The 22842-nt window shown below is 37.1% G+C and overlaps 1 protein-coding gene across 14 annotated transcripts in view; it reads right to left on the minus strand.

The window, feature by feature from the left end:
• Positions 1 to 22842, minus strand: part of SVIL (supervillin) — a 101920-nt gene that overhangs the window by 21875 nt on the left and 57203 nt on the right. For 5 of the 14 annotated variants that reach the window (XM_066315400.1, XM_066315392.1, XM_066315419.1 and 2 more), the window contains 11 exons: positions 22675 to 22709; positions 21545 to 21606; positions 21049 to 21188; positions 20198 to 20293; positions 18703 to 18955; positions 17201 to 17224; positions 15612 to 16167; positions 13899 to 14118; positions 7988 to 8117; positions 3826 to 3903; positions 3177 to 3245 (listed from right to left, as the gene is read on the minus strand). In XM_066315400.1, the coding sequence (XP_066171497.1) occupies positions 3177 to 3245; positions 3826 to 3903; positions 7988 to 8117; positions 13899 to 14118; positions 15612 to 16167; positions 17201 to 17224; positions 18703 to 18955; positions 20198 to 20293; positions 21049 to 21188; positions 21545 to 21606; positions 22675 to 22709 (1663 nt within the window). The remainder of the gene's footprint in view (positions 1 to 3176; positions 3246 to 3825; positions 3904 to 7987; positions 8118 to 13898; positions 14119 to 15611; positions 16168 to 17200; positions 17225 to 18702; positions 18956 to 20197; positions 20294 to 21048; positions 21189 to 21544; positions 21607 to 22674; positions 22710 to 22842) is intronic. The other 9 variants (XM_066315476.1, XM_066315436.1, XM_066315494.1 and 6 more) reach the window with 6 other exon arrangements.

The raw sequence follows: 22842 nt of genomic DNA on the forward strand, positions 1-22842 counted from the left end.
CAAGAAGCTTTTAAGTTCAAATTTTATTTCTAAGTTAAAAAACCCAAATTATGATATGAAAGAAAAAACTCAAATTTGCAACTGGAAAAAAAGCCAAACCAAAATTAGTATATCAAGAATAAATAAAAATAACATATAAAAACTTCGGAATAAAACAGCTCCAATGCATTTTTTTTCATTAAAAAGGTGGTTTTTTCCCATGAAATATTCTAATTTATTGTGTACAATAGATGGATGTGTTCATTGATAAAATAGCTGGAGAAGGAGATGCCCCAAAACACAAGAATGAATTTTTTAAAAAAAGCCTTTGAAAATGGGAAAATAAATAGGATAAAAGCTCAGATGTGGACAATATTTAGAAGTAAAACTAAAGCATATAGGAACAGGTCACACAAGCTGTGGGTTGTTCCAGACACCCATGGAAAGACTGCTGCAAAGACAATCAATGAAGAATCAAATTACCGGCATGTAATTAATGCCATTCCACATGGCATTATGGAAAACAGGTTTAATCAAAATGGTAAGTTTGATGAGCTCAAGTATGATTAAATATATTAGCACAGTTATCTCTGATTTCTTTAATATATTTGAGTTAATCACAGATGACATTCTGAGGCAGGGTTTTTTTTGAGCAATATAAAAATATCAGAGCAGCTTACAGGCTGTAAACTGGTTAACTGACTGAATAATTATTTCTAAGCAGGAAAGAGCCATGCAGTGATCTGATTCATCCCAAATCTGATCAAAATGTTTTTATGAACATGGAAAACAAAGGATGTAGTCTCATCCACTGAGAAGACCCTCATGATGACACCAACTTACAGAAGAATGATGAAGATAAAGAAGAGATAGTCACATAGATAGTTGAAAAGAAAAGGGATATCAGAAAAGTCTGGTAAACCAAACTTTTAGGAGAAATGCTATCTGAAAAGAGGGAAAAAAAAAAAAACAACCCCAAAACAACAACAGCCCATTAGGAAGACAGAAAAAGAACAGAGACAAAAACTCCCATGGAAAGTTCTTTTGAACAGATAATCTGGACTGGAATAACTTATCCATTTCCAGACTCCATGCTTCTACCCAGGATACTAACAACTTTGAAAGGTTTCAGGAAAGGGCTAAAATATTAAAAAAAACCCCACCACCTCAGATTATGTCTGATAAGTATGTATAAGTATGTATTTTCACTGAAGAAAGGGTTAAGAGTTACATTTTAAACAGCAGGAATAATACCATATGAAAAATTATGTAATATTTCCAAGAATTTTTTGTAGGCTGACAGTTTAGAATTAAGACTGTGTGTTTTTCTAAAAGATCCTGTTCTTAGTCTGGGAAGGATTTATAGAGTCAATGCAAGAACAGCTAGAAATAGGTATTGCTTTCTCCCACTGCTTGGCTAGGCTGGATGAAGATATTGGTCTTTTCTAGCACTGCAACACATTTCTTGAGGATATGGCAGGCACTCCTCTGTTCATGCTAAGGCAGGAGCCACATCTAGGCAGTGCTCCATCTTGTACCCTACAGTTCTGCAGTCCAAGCAGAACTGGACACCTTTAGGTAACAAGAACTGAGAAAGAGCGGTCTGTTAGCATGCTGGTGTGCTGTTTGGATTTGTTGGTTTTGGTTAGTTTCTTTTTTTATACAAGAAATAAGATAATTCATGGGTTTCTGTGTAGAAGATCATGACTGCCTCTACCTGGGGGAGTCCAAACCAAGAATGAACACAAAAAATCCGTTTTTCAAAAGAGGGTTCTATTTAAAACCCATGCTATAAATTATGTAAAGGAAGGATTCAAAAAGTATTTATTTGTTTTTTAATACAAGTAATTTCTCTAGTTTAAGCTCTTAAGACAAAAAAGCATAAGGAGAATCCAGCAGTTGAACGTTCAAGTATCATAAAGTCTCTGCGTCGTTTTCCTCTGCAACTTTATATGGGCCTTGTTATGAGAGAACGTGGAAAGAAACCTCCAATGTAAATGCATTCCTTTCTGTTCAGAGCTGGTTGAGGAACACAGAACACACTCAATTCATGTTTGGTGAAAATAACAAAGTGATTAACTATGCCAGAAAAAAACCCACCAAACAACTCTGCATGTACCTTGACACTGTGCTAGAAGGAAGCAGCTTGCTAAGAGAGCAGAACGTGGCTCACCACAGTCAGTGGAAAGATGAACCTTTTTTGTTGTTTTCCTTTTAAGACAGATGGAATGATCCTCCTGTCATTACTGGAGGGTAATTATTAAGTTGGACTATACTGTTATCTTTTAGATACATAAAGCTAGAGAACACTGTCACAACAAAATTAATAGGTGATCTGAAGTAAATAAGCTATATTAAATCCAGAGCTTGTAGGAAGGAGTCAACACTAATACATTTCAGTTACTAAAGAAAAAATCAGTCCAAAATTTAGTGTTTAATTAAAAAAACCTCATAGTACAAGATATTCAAAAACAGCTATGGAAATTAATGTGGAAATGGTAAATATCAGTCATCTAAATGTTTATAATATATCCAGGATGCAGTCATCATCCTCAACCTAGCAGTGAAGTATCTGCTCCTTGAATTCACTGCCATTACCCATGCTGGTCAGAAAACTCCCTGCATGCAACACAGACTGTGGGAATGAAGAACCCAATGGATTCCTTGTAGTACAGGAACCACAAGTGCCAGCTGGGAGGCAAGGGACAAGGAACTGTAATACAGCAAAATTTTATTTGCATAGATCTATTGAGACCTTCCAGAGAGCTCTCCTTGGTTTTCTTGTGTTTTTCTGCAGCTTGTTTCTTTGACCACTTCTGCCTTTGCATTTCTTACATCTGATCATGGGAACCAGGTACAGTTTGCTCAGATCAAGGTCTAGTATTCCACTGCTCAAAGACAACTTTTTTATGTTGCTCTGGCTGTAGAAAAATTTATATTTCTCATTATCTATTAATTCTTCAAATTGTCTATGATGGAACTGCAGAGGTACAGACATGATGTTGAGGAATACTTTACATGAAGCTTCTTTAACATTTACTGGAAGAGCAGCAGAACTCTATTCCCAAGCAAACACAGCTAACTCTACTTTTAACAGCCACAAGTTGCTTCAGGAATGTGTATTATTGATCTGAGTGTCATTTTCTGTCTCACTCCTCCCTCCAAAAATTAAGTAGAAAGTTTATATAGCATTTCACCTTCCATCTCCAAGGATGACGGTCATCAGAAATCAGAGAGCTTGATTCTTTCAAACTAGTACTACAGACCTTAAAGGAAGAAAGAGAGAGAAGCAGGAAGATGGGATAGTCAGAGAATAGAAGCAGGACATGCCAAGGCAAAAATCCTTTACAAGGGACTAGGGAAAAGCACTACGGGAAAGTTGCCTCTCAAAAAACACAGTCTTTTTACAGTCAGTAAATTAGATGATGTTATGTCTTACATTGTACATGCACGTTACTTACAGGGAGGTCAGGATACACAGCATTTTATTCTAAAATAAATGCTGTGTAGTTACATACTACTCCTTTTATACACCCTTTTTAGCAACTTAAAAGTTTCCAGCATTATAATGAATGCAATAATGTTTCCTTCCTTTACTTTCTCACCTATACACTTTAAACAGATACAGAATTTTTAGAAAGGCAACCATTAAAGAAACAGTAGCAGAATGTATATTGAAGAAGAGTACACAGGATAGTGGCATAACATTGTGTCTTTAAAGCTACATTTACTGAGCTGGTTAATCACTTAAGAAGATTATTAATTTTGTACATTAAAAAAACCCCACTGTTAAAATGTGCTTACTTGAAATTGTTGAGCATTTAAATTGTGCAGACTTTTGCTCACCTGATTAATAGGTAGAAAAGGATGAAATTTATGGAGAGCAGGTATAACAGGAGAGTAAGTAGAAGCATATACAGGTTCCTATGACAAGGGCAGAAGCAGAGCAAAGAAATTAGAAAAGAACTGGACCACCAGAAATGGAAATGTGGGAGAAATAACTCCTCTATTTTTTATTATATCTTTTGATCATCTAGAAATGTTTTCCATGTTGTAAAGCAGAGACCAAAAATGTTGTCATAATACAACAGCATGTTTACCAAAGCCATTCTGTGCAGGAATTATCCAAGTTAGTAACAACATCACTACAACCCAACACAGAACAAAAGCAATTCTTATGGGTAAGATCTGACCTGGAGCACTTTGGGCCAGAAGCTGGAAGTTATATTTTTTGTATGCTGATAATTTTTATATGTCTCTGTTTTCACGCACCATTAAACTGATGAACCATGTCAACCACAATGTGAATAATTCTGCTGCAAGTTTAATCAGACCCTGCTAAAAACCAAGTCATCTATTTTCTGGATGAAAGGAAAGAATGCTTGCTGCAACTGGGAGACTCAAAAGCCATCTGGAAGGATTTGCTAAGCCCAGAGTACTCAGTGAAGGTGAGTTCACCTTTCTAAACACAGCCTACAAATAAACCCTGCCCCAGAGCTGGGCTTACCCAAAGCTGATTAGACATGGCTTTATCATCTTTAATTCTTCTCTCTTTCTGTAGGTTAAAGGAAATATGGAACATGGCACAGAGGATGGAAAAATGCAGCTTATTTGAGTGGCTCAAAATGAAGCCTAATAATTAGTTTCAGCTTTGAAGAGAATGTGATACAAGCACTTGGTGGATGCCGTATACGAAATGGATAAAACTGTTACTGCAGCAAAAGACTAGTGTTTTGACTAAAAGTCACTTTTCAAGGGCTTATCCTCTCTAAGATTTTTACACACATCATCTCTGAGTAATTCTGAAGTGTCTGTTCAGCCCTAGCCTTTAACACCAGTGCTGAGCTGCAATTTAAATGTAATGTAAGAATTAAGTGTTTCAAATTCAGTCACAGCTTTAATTCAACACAATGCAGCTGGTAATGACATTAATCAGGGACTCTGTTAAAAATGGTTCACAATAAAATAGAAAATTTCATTCCAGTATATTTTTCTATTTGATATTATGAAAAGATTTTGAAGTTAATTAATTTTTCTACTCATGAAGAAATCCAACAAACACAAGTGTTCCATTGAGCCTCAGACGGTGAAAACAAAGATACTAAATCCAAAATATTTTCCCAAAGAAAAGAGAATTTTTTTCCAGTAAGACATTCATCAGTGTAGAGTTGTTCCCCTGATGTTAGAGCCATTCTTTGAATTGTCCAAATATGTTTTACCACATATATAAATAATTTAAGAAGTCTCACAGCTTCCAAAAATTTTTCCTTCTGTGTGCAGCAATCATCAAAACAGATGCTGGACCTCCAAGTAAATCTCAAATTTCCTCCTCATCTGTATCTGTTTGAGTTAATTCCTTAGTCTTTCTCTCTTCTTTTTTTTTTTTTTTCTTTCTGTTTTTCTGTTTGAGGTTGCTCGGTCAGCTTTTCCATGAATTTAATGGATTTTTTCTACAGTTTAGTCTACATACAAATGAGTATAACACATTTGGGTAAGTACCTCACCATGTAGACACCACACAGAAACATTTTGACTAGAAGTGATCAAACAGCACTATTAATTGTAGGTATTTTGTTCAGAATATGAATCTTTCCACTTTTGAAGCTTATATGAAATCTAAAGTACTGTAATAAGTTCTAATTTCTGCAACTATGCTTCAATAATCAAATCTCCAGAAAAATTTAGGTAACCTTTTAAGAGAGAGAGAGAGACACATAGACACACAAAAACCCCCTAAAAAGGTGTGATTAATAGGAGCACCATACTGCAACTAAAAACATCAGGCATTGTTTTGAACCAGCAGGGCATGACAGAAGTTAACACACCCTTACTGTTGATGCATGAGTGCCATGAGTGGAAATTGTTTAGCTCAAAATTCAGTCATCAATACAATTCCTGAATTTTTACTGCAATCCAGCAACAGAAAACACTTAAGATTCTCAAATACACCAGAGTATCAAAGTTCTACAAACAGACTTCAATAGCACAGTGCTTGCATGGGCCTCAAAGAGTAACAGCCACCAACCACACTGACAACTTCTCAACACCAGTATTTCTAGATTTAAGAAAACATGGTGTCTTGTAAGTAGTGTGGTCACCTTTGTAAAGATTTACATATTTCTCATGTATCACATAATGAACCAGCATCCCAAACATCAGTATAGTTCATGGAATTGTGTATCTTACACACCCAAGTTTTCATCCATGGGCAGACATGAAAATCCTTTGATTTAGGCTCTAAATTGCCACGAGCTAATATGAACTATCAGAGTGGGTGACCCAGTGTTACAGGAACTTCCCCTGCTAGCACTGTCACTTCAAAGCTTGTATCCCTCAAGCACTTCATGCTCCCTTACTTGCTTTAAAAGCCTCACTTGTGCTTGCTGAGTGAAGCTGCTGCACATGGTAACGCAGCAGGGATGATATGGGTGCTGAGGGGTGAGAAGAGAGAACAAAGGGTTTGTCTCTGCCTAAATCTTGGCAGCTGTTCAAAGCTTTTTCTCAACCCCATTGTCTTTAGCTGGAGTGCCTTTGTTATCTGATTTCAACAGTTGTAATTTTGGAGACTAGCACGTTAAAAATATGACCACAGTTTTGCTTTCCTCCGTGGAACTATTTTGCTTCAGGACGTCTTTCAAACTAGCAGCTGGATTTTTGAACAGTCCACAGGGCAAAACCAAAACAAACCCTATAAATCAAACTACAAAAATCAGCTTTATTCTTTTCTGTCCAGTTAACACGATTGATGACTCACATGTTCAGGCTCAGATTTATCCTCAATAATGACAAACTGTGTCCTTACTTGTAATGCAATGATGGAACAGGAGACTTTTTACTGTTTACCTATACTATTTAGTAGAAGCAGTATTTTCACAACTAAATAACTGGATCCAAAGATTAATGCCCCTACTAGTAAATTCTGTAACACAAATTTTATTTTCACTTGTCCTCTGTGAAATACTCCTTCAGAAATTAAAGGCTTTTGAGACAGCCTGTTTCATTTGACTGAGAAGGGAAACAAGTCTACATCGGTCCTGTACTTTGAGCCAGGAGCCAGTCCATTTTGAAGCAATCTCCCAGTCATCATCCTTTCTGCACTTTGGTTCACACTGCAGAATGCACAGACTTTTGCATGAAACCAAGCCCTGAAGTGCACTCCAAGATCCCCATGTAACACCGCTGCTGCTAAAGGCAGCCAGGCCACAGCACCAAGCTAAATTTAGTCTGAAATAAAATTGCACTGAACCAAAACAAGCAAGTATGGCATGGTCATCAGGTCCTCACCAGTAATTATTCTGATTTACAGATCCACTCTTGGTGGGCCATCTAACTTACTCATGTATAGACATAATCAGAGTGTGCTAACAATGTGGATCTCCCTTTCCTCTACACCTTTCTACCCATCTCCCTCTCTATTCACTGCCTATTGTAAGATAAAATCTTGGTTGAGCCAGTTTTGGCTATTCACAGCGAAGATCATGCAAGATAACCAAAAGCCAAATGGCTCATGAATGCTCCAGTACCTGCATTACCTCAGAGGCTCTAGGATTCAAATTTACTGGTCAAAAAACCCAGTGTATATGCAGAAAGATAAGACAGTGTTAGGAATGTGACATTTCTACAAACTCACCCATATATAAAGCATCTGAACTAAGTATTGAGGCAGTTTCCATGTGGGGGCATGGAAGGGGGAGAGGGAAGAGGGGCAGGAGAAAGGGCTTAAATCATTATCTCTGTACATGCTGCAGCAGCCTTACAGACCGACTTACTAGCTCATTATCTCCTGATGTGAAAACACTGTAATCAGTATTACATATCCCAGGACAGTGAAGACATTCTCATTAAATAATCTCTCATGTTGGGAGATTTGTTTTTTAAACAAGCCTGACAACAAGAGGAGTAGCAGGAGCTAGCAGCTAATATTAGGCACACCTGTCTAGTTGGATGCAGCTTCAAAAAGCAAAAGCATTTAAAGCAAGATGTTTTTCCCAAACAGGGACAGACTTACCTTCTTCAGCAGCTGCTCAACTTCTTGCATCTGCACACTACGATCAGCGACAGGCACTTTTGCATACTCCTGCTTTTTGCTGAGCCTGCTCTTCCAATCTTCTTCACCACTTTTCTTCAGCAATGCCAACCTACAAGGAAAAGCATGCCAACAGGTAGCTTTATACACTGTACTTCCCATTATCCTCAAAAGATAACCTTATTGTTTCACTAATGCATTCAAGATAATCTGAAATAAGGTTTTCTATCATTAACTAAGTTATTTACATTTCATACACATATATGAAGCTCACAAACACCAAGCCTTAAACTGTACATGTTGAATGGCAATCTTCAAAACAAAGACATCCAGACCTGAGACAGACACTCCAGTTAATTTGTACCATCAGTGGAAATTGGCAATACAGTCAAGGGAGACCTTTGTACAACACAGATCATCCTGAAGTAGATGTATTAAAAGGTCAGATTAATAACTGCTTTTTTCCCCTCCATTCTGTCACTAGGAGACAGCAAATGAGTAGCTTGGTTTTGGATATTTATCCTGTAGATGTCCAAAGTTAAGAATATATAGGTATCCTACCTTTGGTCTTCATTGTACTCATTAAAAAAATAGTTTAAAAATTATTATCTTTAAAGCCCAAGAAGAAAGAGGTCTGTTCAGCAGGCACACATCAATTAGGTCCCATCATGCACATCAAAAGACAACTCTGCAGTTACTGCTTTCATCACAACTCCAGGGGCTGAGGTTACTTACCAGACTCCCTGAGATGACTTTTTATCTCCTTGCTTAGCCCAAGCATTTGTGCTGTGACACAAATCAGCAGCACCACTGCACTAATAACTTCGTGCTAACTACCCTACAGCTGTGAAATCTATCAGCAAGATTCAACTTGTTTAAAGGAGGTCTTATATTTAAAATGTGGATTACGATTGATTGCAGTAAGTGTGATCTTTTCAAAGTGCTGTTTCCTAATCCTGAGCAAAATTCTGAATGTAGTACAAAGGACTGACTGGCTGCAGTGGGGACAACATGTAGATTCGCTTTGCTAGAATTATATTTGTCCATACAAACCCTGATGTGGCTTGTTTTGGGGATAGAAGTCAGTCAGGAACATGAGGTCTGTATAAGCATGATGATCTTCAGTTTACCTTCCTCAGAAATAAACATTTATATGAGCTTTTTACACTTCAGAAATCATTCTTAGTAATCCATAAAACGTTTATCTGCAGCACTTGTGCAAACAGTTGCCTTGATCTACTAAATAATTTTAGTTTAATTAAGTCTGACGACATACCCTCTCCAAATCTACGGCACTTCAGTAAGAATTGTACAAAACCCCTAACTCTATTGAACAGGTTCAGTAGTTAAACTTTTTCTGACCAAAAGATATGGAAATTATTTTTCAGAGATGTGATTACTGTTACCCTCACACCAAATCTTGTCTGGAAACTCTGAGAAGGAAAGGATAGCACCAAAGGGGTCTAGGCAGAAGCCAAGTTTTAGGCAGCTGCTTCCAGCAAAAATCCAGGGGGTACAACCATGCTACTGACCTATTTGGGGATGATCAGTTGGGCGTAAGGCAGTGACTTGAGAAAAACTAAGAATGCAGAAAACAGTAAATCTGCAGAATACAATAGCAGTAAGGATGTTAGTATTCAAGAAAGCAGTTATTTCCTCTCTTCCTGCCCGGGCAGGCAGTGCTGGCAGGCTTCACATTGCCTGGTTGCTTCATCCCTCACAGCACGGGATGAGTAGGGGTGAGAAGGACTCACAATAAGGAGCTGAGGTCATGGTCATTGTTTGCAGAAAGGACACAAGATTTCACTGCCCAGAACTAATCTTCTGAAATGCATCCATGCGTGTGTGAAACTGTGGAGGAGACCAAGATGGGACTGAATTGCCATCATGCAATGAATTATCTTCAGTAGCTATGTTCTCTCAAGTCACTTTTGCTTAGAAATGATCTGTGATAATTGAAAACTGGAAGACATATTGGTCAGCTTTGGTTTAAGCTGGGTTTGTTTTTAAAAATATTTACAGCTACTCAACATAGAAGGCAGGGGGGAAAAAAGTGGGGTAGTTTTTTTGTTTTTTTTTTAAGATAACAATACCACAAGGTATTTGCTCTAGACCATTGACCCAAATAGCCTGCTTGATCAGGGAGAGAAAAATCTATAATTCTAAGAACACTTCTGTGTCTTCAAAGATTTTATTTTCTTCTCTGCCATAAAGATGGTTTCATACCAGCCCTCCATTCTTCACTGGTATGTGTAATGAAACAACTGACTTCTACAAGCAACAGCACACATTGTTTTGAGCAAACAAATCACCACTTAAAAGAAACATGTATGCTCTGTATGCCAATAAAATCTTCACTGCTGTGTAAAATCTAAAGCCACGCATTTCTTTTGAACAATGGAAGTGGCAATAAAGTCAGACTGTCCTGACTCAGCAACAACTGAATTCAGGAGACACCTATTGTATGAATAAAGATGCAAGAACTACTGAACTGGTTCCTAAAAGCCAGCCCACCAGCTCAGCAGTACAGACCAGCTGATTCTTTGGAAAGTCTTAGAAAATAAAGTAAATATTAGGTCTAACCCTCAGATTTGTTTAAGGCTTGCTGCTTACTAGTTTCATTGCATACCTCTAGTGTTTCGAAAGGCTGTAGCTGCACTCCAAAAAGACACACTGTTGCACTCTAGTTTTCTGCTTTTTATAAATAATGAATAATCATTCATTAGTCACTTTCACAGTTTAGACACATTGATTTTTGCCTCCAAAAGTTCCTTTTCTAATATGAAGAAAATAAGCTCTACTCTTTTCTTGAAAGAAAAAAAGCTTTCAGTGTGTCTGCCCATCTTTGACAGCTTGCTCTGCATCCTTCTTTCACCTGCTAATGAGATAAACGATGTGACATCAAGATAGAATGATCCTCATCCCAGAGGTGTCAGGGTGGCCTCAAAGCAAAAGCTTCCAGAGCTGAAGGCAAAATGCTGGATAGTGAACACTGAAGGGAAACAAACAAGATCTGAACAATGGTTTTGCCTAAACAAAGAGAGTTGCATGAGAGGCTTTGGCAAAAATCCTGGTAAAAATTGTCAAAAATGACATGTCTTTCTTCTGTGGCAATCTTTTAGTATCTTAGTTGCTAGTCGTCTCCTCGAGCTACTATAAACCTGACATAATCTTGGTTTTCACATGTTCTCCTTTGGTTGCACTTGATCAGTTCTTTTTGGATAAATCATAAATCCTGGAGGGCAATATGAGATACATAAGTACAGAAAGGAAGTTAACTGTTAAAAGAGTGCATAAATTTAATATAGTGGGAACCAGACAACATAAGAAAGTATTGCTCAGGCATCCATACATCAAAAAAGGTTGAAAACTAAGTTAAGACTAAATTCTTCCTGAGAAGATGAGAATGATGGTAAGAGGTTCACCAGAAATTAATCAGATGTAGCTTTTTTAAATGGTGATCATGGCATACAGCTGACTTCTACAGTGGAGCTGACAGGATGCCCTTTGGTCTCCATAAATGCACAAAGACAGAAGAAGAGAGTGTAGGTGCCTTTCCTCCTCAAAATAGCGATTTTCATTCTTCTATATAACATAGGTAATTCTGAAAATGCCAGCCATACACTCTCACTCCACAAGGTTAGTATTAGTTCAGTGAAGCAAGTCTTTGTGGAAAATCACTTTCATCCAGACCAGCATTCATGCATCCTGCCCAAATACTATTGCATCTGTGGAAAAGTTGTTCTTCCATAAGGTGAAAGAATGTCTGACACAGCCAGAAAAATCCACTGGATGGGAAGATGAAGCTAGTGAATGTAAAAGGGAAAAAAAAATCAAAGTGTAATAGTTAATCTTCAGCAGAAATGTTCTTTGATGCTTATGAATACTTGGCATCAACTACAGCCAAGCAAAAGAAACTTACTGGTTGTATGTAGTCTTTTAATTCTGAGACAAGAAGCAGACTACTGTGGTACTGTGGAAGGCTTAAACATTTTGATACCAGCTCAGTCATTTACAGATGTTTGTGGAATCGGGATATACAAATTCCTGACAAGACAGCAGGTATTTTGTTTTGTCAGCTCTGGGACTGAGTGGACAATCTCAGAGTCCTAATAAAAGTAGTTCCTGATTGTGTGACTGACAGGCTTCAGTTCCTCAAGAGATCAACTCAGCTGAGGCTGAGTTAGGACTGAAACAGCTGCTAAAATGGGATCTTCCCTTCCCTCCAACCTCTTTCTCCCCACCAGGATCAGGGATGGTAGATAATTTACCACCTATAAACCAGAAGTTACTGGTCTTAAACCCCATCTGCCAAGACAACTAACATATTTACAGGAGGGGGATGGGGATGAAAGTTGCTTTAAACAAAACAACAGTAAACTGAAAAAGGTAAGTACAACCCTCAGAAGGGGCACTGAGATTGCACAGCTGCTGCAGCTGCCCCTGCAGCCCGTTGTGTAAAGAGGTTAACAGGGAGTAGGGATGCTCTGCAAAGGAGAATGACTCACATTTTCATTTAGAAACACATGAATTCTCAATTCTCATTCCTAGAAACACATGAATTTAAGAAGCAAACTTTGGAATCACGTTGAAAAGAGAAAGGAATAGAATAGAATAGAATAGAATAGAATAGAATAGAATAGAATAGAATAGAATAGAATAGAATAGAATAGAATAGAATAGAATAGAATAGAATAGAATAGAATAAAAAATAAAAGATAAAAGATAAAAGATAAAAGATAAAAGAAAAGAAAAGAAAAGAAAGAAAAGAAAAGAAAAGAAAAGAAAGAAAAAGAAAAGAAAAGAAAAGAAAAGAAAAGAAAAGAAAAGAAAGAAAAGAAAAGAAAAGAAAAGAAAAGAAAGGAAAGAAAAGAAAGGAAAAGAAAAGAAAAGAAAAGAAAAAGAAAAGAAAAGAAAAGAAAAGAAAAGAAAAGAAAAGAAAAGAAAAGAAAAGAAAAGAAAAGAAAAGAAAAGAAAAGAAAAGAAAAGAAAGAAAAGATAAAAGAAGTTCAGAATTTCTAATATCGCACTCCCCTCAATAAGTGAGGGAATACTTCTACACAGTGAAAGTTTGATCAGGCAGCTATTTTCATTTATTGGTTCTGCTTTCACTGCAGAAAAAACAAAGTAAAGATTGGTCAATTAATCATCATTTTACTCACTGGACAGCTACCAGTTTGGGATGAGTTTATACTCTCGAAGTTTTAACTAAGTTAGAAAAACTTTTACAAGTACTACAGCAGCTATTGGCACTTCAATCCTCCCATTCCCTGTAAGAGGGCAGGACTTAACATTTTGTTTCAGATCAGAATGATCTTGGGTTGGAAAAAGTATTTCTAGTACTCCTATAAACCTGTCCAACTTTCTATCCTTTTAAAATCCCTACAATAAATTCTGAGAAGCCAAAATGGCAACCATATACTTCTGAAGTAATGGGGCAATATCAGAGAGTCTATCTGTGACTCCCTCTACTCAGCTTAAGGGACTCCTGTAGACCAACAAGAAATGGTTGTTAAAATAAACCAGAATCACATTATACCTGTTGTAACTGAAAGCAGAACCTGGACAAGTCTATTGAGTATACAAGTATAAATGTAATTAGAACATGTATATTTTACACCTTTAATTTTCTGAAATATTAATTGATTATTCAGGTGGCTCTTTCAAAATCAGGTTATTATGTTCTCTTGAATGGTAATTCTCATTCACCCTCAACTGCTTTATAAGCATGTCAGGCAGATTAGCTGCATGTTTCTGCTGTTAGTAATAATAAAGCCTAATAATTACCACTTAGCTTTTTTAGAAACATATTTAAAGCTTCTTTTTATACCATCATCAATATAACAACTGTATTTGTAGGGATCATTAAAAAAAGAAAGAGAAATTTAAGTACCTTTCCTTAATTGACATAGTTTTGCTGGAATTATCAAGGACATCCTCAGCTGTTTGTGCTTTGCTCTCTCCCATGGAAAAGGTCTCACAGGAATTCTTATAAAATTTGCCTTCCAATTGTTCAGAGAGCTCCTGCAGTCTACAGGATGCTGCAGCTGCTGTTTGTGAAACTGTCCTCATGGCTGATGTGCTGGTGAGTTCAGAAGAAGCCTCAGCGTGGTCTGCCCATTCAAGAGAGAAGTGCTGAATTAGTTCTATTCTCAAAGACACTTTACATTACTAACACTGAAGAAGCAAATCTGTATTTTAAACATTCACATCACATACTGCTCCTAACAGGGAGAAACTTCAGGCTGAGCTAGAGCACAAAGATTAATTGTGCAGTATTACTTGCTGCAGGGACTAGCCATTTGTGACTGATGTTCACATGAAGCCACAGAATCATGTTCAATACACAATTCTGAACTTCATATGGATGAGGCACAAACTGCTGCTCCCATCATCACACCAACAGGAAAACGAACAGATGAAAGTGACAGGGAACAAAGAGCACGGGAAGAGAAGCAGACAAAATTTAAACAAGAAAATTAACTATTTGGTAAAGCAGTTTAATGCTTGAATAGCATAGTAGGACATTTAATAGCTTAACAGAGGTATTATTTTCTAGGGGAGTGTTGGTGGCTCTTTTGGGTTTGTTTTTTCAAGCAGCAATTAAATCACAGGAAAAAACTGCCTTGATGAAAGATAAATGAACCATTACAGTTATCCTTAAGGAAATATAAGTGATCTTAATTTTTCTTTTTGAAATGTTATAAGTACAACACCCCTCTGATATATGACTGCTCCTATTATATCCCAGTCTCCATCTCCCATGCAGTCATCAAAGGCTAATTGGATAGAGTGGATACTGCTTTAGAAGAATACAGGCAGAACTGTACCTTCCTCTCTCTGCCTGTGTGAAGACAATGACATCCAGAATAAATTAACTTAACAGGATGAACACAAAAATGCTTTTAGTGCTACAGGATACTGTGATCCTGTCACCCATCACAATAAAACATAAAAGTAATACGACATCCTTCTAAATTCAACAGAATAGAAGGACTAATGCAATCACCAAATTCACTGTTTATTTCCAAAGTACTTTATTTAAAGATGGGCAAGTTTATTTTTTAAGTTTAAATTATACTGTGCATATAAAAATGTAATTGCTCTAGGAATTTCCTGGTCTGTGTTTCAGCACCACATTAAAGAGAAAATAATGTTAGTTTTGCAAAATTAATTATCTGAAAATTATCCACTACCACTTATGCGTGCACATATGTAGGCAATTCCTAACTACACATGCACAGTAAGGCGAAAATTATGCACAGATAATTGACCCAGAGCAGCAAGTTTGTTTGTTCAGCATTTTGGAGGGCAGGGGCAAGAGCAAAAAAAAAGAATAAATTTTAGCTTCAGCATATAATACCACTTCATTCAAAGTAAATATATCTGAATAAAATATCTGAGTCATCTTTAAAGACTGAAAAATTGAAAGAATAATAAAAACCACCTCTATTTGTAAAACTTAATACTTCTCTACTTTAGAAATATCTACAGATATTTCTCTACTTGTACGCAGTGTTAGAAAAAGGAAACATAACCAGCCTTGATAAAGCTTGAAACACCATTTGCTGAATGAGACCACACCAACAGCAAGTAATTACCACACCTCTTTGCCAAGTCTTTCTTTTCATAACACTTTCCAAATTCATCTTTTCTTCAAAGGACTGGCATTTTTTGTCTTCCCATTTACCTTGCATGCCAGTATCGATTTCCTTCTGTTCCAGAGGCTGAAAAAGGGCTTGTGAACTAAACAGTTCCAAGCTACCCTTCCTCAGGAAGCTGTATGTTGTCTCTTTATGGTGGTCTCCTGTCTTTTCAGGAACAGGATGTGTGGTTTCTTCCTCAAAGGAGCTGTACTTTTTAATTTCATTAGCTTCATGTGCTGGAAACCTCTTTCTTTCTTCCTCATGTTTCTTCAACGTTCTTCTGCTTTCTAGTGCTTCCATTGAGGGCTGCCACTGTTCTGACTTGTGTGTGCGTTTTCCTGATGAGTCCAAGTTTTCTGCTGCAGGGTGGAACCTCGTGGCAGCACTCACACTTCCATCAGTCCCTGTCTTCCCGGGCAGGCCCCCGTACAAGGGAGCAAGGGCAGAGGCCATGGCCGAAATCGTTGTTGCAACTGCAGATGACAGGGGAGCGATCTTTCCACTTTCACTTTGGACCTATGAAGGGAAAAAAACAGAAAAAAACCCAAACCTAAAAACCAAATAGAGCTTACAAGCTCTGAAATTATCAGCTCCAGAAACCAACCAGTCTAATCACATCAGTTCCTCAAAGGTGTGTTTTCATGTAAATATTGCACTCTATCAGTACAGACTAGAACAGGTAAGGAAAGCAACAGTGCCCCTGTAATTTGTCTGCAGATGGGTTATTCCACCCAAAGTAAAAACAACTGCATGTGAATAGCAACATCTTTAGTAACAAAGGGTGTGTGTGGAACATGCAACAGGACATCATGTCAGGGCTCAGGACCTGCAGCAGTGGGGGAAGGAGTTAGTTCATATTCCAGATGCCGGATGACATGCCATGTGCCCAGGCTAATCAACTCTATCTCAGCAGGACTCATTAGCTTTGGCACAGCTCTGTTCGTATACAGCTCTTCAGCTCCCAGCTCTGGTGACTGCTCAGTGCCAGGGAGAGACTGTTCCATGCTGTCCTAACCCAGGGCAGACATTCCTGATGCTCCTGCCACATAAATCACCTGCATGCAGGGATTTTCAAATATAAACACTGGCTGTCATGAGCAAAGTATCTGAGCCTAAGAAGCATATTAAAAATACTTCCAAATTTATTCTGCAGCCCCCACGGTGGAACAATTACCTTTTCTACTTTTCTAACATAATAATTTTGTAAAATTTTCCTAGATGTAGTTAAGATGCACTTTTTTTCTGAAATGCAGAGCTCTCCTTTATCTTCTCCAAAAGAGAAAAAAGCCATGAAAGAGAGTGACAAACATGCCTCATATGCATCTGGAGAGTGGTTTTTTTTTGTTACTTTCTTAAACTGCAGAGCTAGTGAACAGCATGCAAAAGGACAGACAAGATCACACCAGTAAGAGGAAATCAGCTTAGAACCTTAAATGTGCATGCATATTCTATAAAATATGGACAACAGTCATTCATTAAACAAACTGGAAAGCAGAGGAAAGACTATGTTAGCTCTACGATCCCAAAGCAAGATAAAGAAAGTAGTTACCAGTTTATTTTTTTTCCATTGCATCTATCAAGATTAGAAATTTAGAGAGATCAGAAAAGTGAATTAAGTTTTAATTACAAGATTTTTACATTTTCAAATATGCATTCTGGTAACATAATCTCTAGTTATCTATTTTGATATTTCTCTTTTGCTTCTTCCTAGAAAAACCGTACCTGCATCTCAAAACCCCCCAACACTCCAATGAACTGTTCACTATGGAAAGTCTTTTTGAAAATACACTCCCATTGAGGTTGCTTCAGAGTCAACTCTGATTACATTTGCTACATTCAGAAAGATGACACAACATGCTTCCTCTGATTTTCCTTGTTAGAAAAGCATGTTTGCTCTCTAAGTTTGACAAAGTAATGTGTCTGTCACTTCCTCCCCATCTGCTTCAGCCCTTTTCCATTCACCACCTTACTGGCCCCCAAAGAAGTTAGTGACACAACCACTAACGAGGCCATGCTGTGACAGTGATTGGCATGTGCAAAGTGAATGGAAAAAAGACTATGTAAGGTCTGGAAATCTGGCTGAAATAAATCTATCAAGCATTTATTACTACTTCATGTGCAAGTGAATTAGGCATAAAGTACAATTTAAATTGGTACAGCTTTGCATCAATATGTTTAGAGAAATCCTGGTTTTTCACTATCCTGTTACTATAAAATATGGAAAATATATAATCATGAATGAAGCATGTAGAAAGAAAAGGGTAGGAATTTCTAACACTCACATTTATCCAAATACCTAGAAATATGACATGCACAGGAGTTGTGCTTCACTGTTAAAGTGATTTCTTTTAAAGCTGTAATGCAAAGGGACTGCTGTTTCTGCTATTGAGAAAAGATCTAAAAGACCACTTCTGGGCCACTATGCTGAGGCTTTACTAAAAAGGCATTCCTTTGCAGTTCCAATTAGATGAAGTATTCCAGAACAGGAAGCCAAATTTCACTGCACACATTAAAAAAATTTCTCTTTGACTTCCCGAATTTCAAAAGTATTCTGCTTTCAGGGAAAAAAAAATACAGATAAAAATCAATGCCTCCTCCCAGAGGAAAATGACAGACTATGTCCTTCCTAATAACGGAAATATATTGTGCTTTCAGGAAAGAGCCTGAAAATTGCACATGACAAAGCTCCAAAATGCCCTGAAAATACACCTAAAGCAAAATTATGTGTGTCTCAGTTTTCACCCCTTTGATCAGGAATTTACTTTTAGACAACATGTAATACTCTAGTGGAAGTGACACACACTTGAAAGCTACAACCTGCACTAGGCAGGAAGTCTATAATCTCAAATTACTTAAAAAAGAAGAAAAGCATACCAAAAAATTTGAACTCTATAGGGAATGTCGTTCCTCAGTGTCAGAAGGCTGCTTCCTGATAAACCTTTTCCTCTGTGTATAGCCCAGAGCAAAGGCAAGGCCAGCTTTTATGGTATCTTACACTGAAGCTGTTTCCTCCAATCAAAAGGAATGTAACAGAGCTATGATGGCACTTACCTGCTCAACTTCTCCAAGAGTGACTGGCTGAGTCTGGTAACGAGCATTCATCCTCCTGTGCCTCATATCTCCCCGATTCCTTGTGGAGATGGCCCTGGATACTGGTTGAGACAGTTTGTTAAACAAAGCCATCTTTTCTGCCAAACTTAAGGTGGAAGAATCTGGTTCCTCAGACTGATCTTGCCCCATTGCCTCTTTGGCTGCTCTTATCTCTTCTTTAGCTAAAATTTTTTGGTGTGCTGATGCCTGCAAGCTGAAGAAGCAGAACTGGAAATTAGTTTTGAAGAAGCAATTGCGCAATTTTAAAATCTCAACCTGATAGAAGCAGAAGATCTGCACGTGAAGCACAATAGCCAATGTAATATAGCAGCCTAAGTGGGTATGCAGTGGTTCAACATTGGCATGATGAATTGTAATTCAACAGCTGAAGATTTAAAAAAAAAGTTACATTTTCATTCATGAATTCATTTGATTAGGACACAACATTTTTTAAGAGGGAACTCAAGATTGAAGAGAGATTTTACAGACAAATCTCTTTATACAGAGTAAAAAAGACATGGAGAGACATTTAAGATGCCTTTAAGGTCCTACAGTGAAATTTATATAAAGTTCAATTTTATCAAAAGCAATCTGTGGACCATATATGATAAAAACATTCAAAAGGCAGACTAAAACTCCAAGTTAGTGCTGCTTTTAAGTTAGAATAAATTGCGATGACTCTTCTAATCTGAAGTGTCACGGAATTCAAACTGTCTTTTGTTTGGAATTATCTGGATAAATCAACAACAAAAATTAGTTTTGAAACACAGTCCATTGATTTTGAAGATTGACCAATGCTGAAGGCAAACATATTCATTCATAAAAGCTGTAACTGCATTTGTCTCTACAATAATGTATTTTATTCACCTTTTACAATAAGAGATTTTATGATTCAACTTCTTTCACATTTACAGAATTAGTAGTATTCTCTAATTATTTTTTCTCTGTCATGGTCTCTGCTAAAATTCTCATTCAGAACAGGCAAACAGTATTCTGCAACTTTACCTATAGGTGGTGCAATTTCTTATATTTCCTTTAATTTTGCAAGCTAAAAAATTTATGTAGAGACAGACAAAGGACATGTACTCCTTGTGAAATCAAGCACTCAGCTGTGCTATTTTCATCTCGAGATGAAATTACCATACAAAAAAAATTACAAGAGCAAAGAGGGTTCTGTTATGCTTGCTCACATGCAAATTAATTTCTTTCAGAAGAGGAATATACTTCTACAACAGGGTAAGTGTGGTTAGAAGGGTCCTGAAAACAGACGCTTGACAAAAAAAAAAAAGCTGCATTGCTTTATCATGCAAACGTAAATGGAGTTGATAAATGTTTTAAATATTCTTGAAACAAATATTGACTTGACACATTGACAAGGCATTCAAGACTTTAAAGATGCATCTGCTATTGAGGAATCTTGTGCTCCATGTAACATGCATGTTTACCCCCCCAGTACCTGGTAGGTTGTACAGTGCTCTTAACTACAGTGGGACTAGGTACTCTTGTCACTACTGTGTGGGTATTCACAGAACGTGAAGCAGGGGTAGTTTCACTTTAAAGAATTGCCAAGGAGGGAAAATTCACAGGGAGAGAGAAGAAAAAAGCATTAAGAAAAGCAATACATTAAGTGTTAACTACAGAAAAGACCAAACCAAAACAAAACAGAAAAAAAAACCAAACAGCAATAATTTTTAATTAACTGAGTTATCTGCTGCGACATTTGCAAAATAATTCCAAATACTTTGAAAGAACTGAAAACTTAGGGGAGCAAACAGGCTGTCTCTTGTAGTTATTTTTAACCCATAAAGTAAGCCACCTTTCAGATAACCATTAGGTGAACATCCATTCAATTCACTGCTGTTTAATTTCCTACCCCCAAAAATGATTTTCCCTTTTTCAGAAAAACGTCACGATATATGACCAGAGTGCAAGAAAAGCATTTCCAAAAAGTACCTTTGAGATTTCAGAGTGCAAAAAGTTTTCCCCAATACATATACATTCCATAAGAAATTGTGCAGATTTCCCTCAACACAAACTATCATTTTCATTTGGGTTATGAAACAATGTTATGATTAATCTCGTTTATCTAATCCACAGGTTCCTAAACTTTCTGCCAAATTACAGTTCATACAAGTTATGCTTTACTAGTCCCTCTACATTTAAAAAGGAATTTCAATATAGTTTCTCCCCTGTGGCTCTCAAGGCCCTTAGCAATAAATGTTTTCCTCACTCCAAAGTTACAAGCACCACAGATATGGAGCTGATTCCCAGATTTAAAAGCAGAGCCAACACATGCACAAGACTTACGTAGCTGCAATGACCACCTCCTCACTGGTAATGGGCTGTGTGTGAGACCTGTCCTGCAAACGCCGCAGCCTTCTCTCTACTGCTGAACTTCTTGTAGGTGGTTTGGGAATATTTTTCATTTCAAATGATTTTTCCATTTCCTAACAGGACATATATCATAATTAAAACAATGGAAGAAAAGTTCTAAAACAATACTTTCTTCTTAGCTTTCTTGTATGTACAGCAGTGAAGTTGAAGCAAGATGCAACTGCACAGTATGCACCATGGAGTTAAAACTAACTACATACTTCTCCCTAAATGACATTTTTAAAGCAGGCTTTAGAGCAATAGGTCTACTGTGCAGGTAGGGAATGAAGTAAAAAAAAAAAAAAAAAAGTTGTATAGCTTGAACTTGGTTATCTGCATTATACTTCATTCTAACACACTCTGGGTTCCTTCAGCATGTTGTATTTGAAAAGTTTAATTCAACCTCCTATTTAGAAAATGCAATACTCACTCTAAAAAGCAGTCTCTTTGCAGCTACACTTAGTTTGGCTCGGTCATCCAACTTTTCTTCATCTACACAAAGAGAAAAAAAATGGGGCTGAACGTAATGAATCAATCTCATATTAAGAGTAATGTTCTTTTATTATGAACAATTACAAACCAGCAAATAAGCTGGCTGTTTCTCACATTTAACAAAAAACGTATTGTGAACCCAGCTGAGTAAACTTTATCTGTTTTTACATGTATTGCATCAAATGAGAATTCTTGATATGATTTGCAAACAAAAGACTTGTCTTCAGGACAGTTTAAGTCCTTTCAAGCTATCTAAACAACATTTGATGAATAATCAAATTTATTGCATCAGTCTACGAAAACACATGGACTAAGAAAATAAAGGCTGCCTTAAGGGTCAATGAAGAGTATTGAACATCTATCCTCTACTAGCTGACCATTCTGATCACCACCTTGTGTCCCCATTTCTCAGAGGCTAAACTGGTATCCTCAGGAGCTGAAATCAGGATCCTCCAGATCCAAGAGCCAGCATCTCAGAGCTGCAAGGAATATCAGCTTTCAAATAGCATAAGGCATTAAATCTAAATATAGCTACTCATGAGATTACCTACTTAATTTGTGCCAGACTTGCCAAGGGTGACAAGAGGGAAAAAGAAGCAAGATGGCAGACTGAATTCTGTAATTTAATAACCTGCATTTTGCAACTTCCTTAGCCAAAAAATAAGCTAGCACCATCAGTTTCACATTACACTAAAGGCTTTCTTTAAATTATAAGTCCTAGACCAGTGATTAAAAATGACAAGTGATTAATTTTTTCCCAACAACTAGCTTATTTATTGTCTAAATTAGGGTAAAACTCATCCCCAACTATACTGAAAAGTTTCAAGCTATTCTCTGCCTGACTCCCATTTGAAGTTTGGTATCCACAGACAGACTTTAGGATTGAAATGAGTTTGAAATCAAGTCTGTAGTAGACATGGCCCAAGGAAAAGGGGTATTTCAACTATATATCACAGGTAAAGATATTTTCAAGTGGATTTTGTTTGCATTATTAAACAGTTCTTCAGTTAAACAAAATAAAACATATCAGATCCCATTTCTTCCTTGGAAAACAGTACAGCAACATACCGTCAGCAGTTGGTATTTCTGCATACAAAATTGACCTAGTGAAAAATTATCAAACAGAAAAAAGTTAGCTGGAAACAAGACATCAAAAAAAAAATTCAAACTCAATCTGAAGTAGCAGGACCTCAAAGTCTTAAGAGTGGGAGAATTTATCTGTTTTTCAAGTTTCAG

Source organism: Sylvia atricapilla, chromosome 1, assembly GCF_009819655.1.
Source record: "Sylvia atricapilla isolate bSylAtr1 chromosome 1, bSylAtr1.pri, whole genome shotgun sequence".
Classification (NCBI taxonomy): domain Eukaryota; kingdom Metazoa; phylum Chordata; class Aves; order Passeriformes; family Sylviidae; genus Sylvia; species Sylvia atricapilla.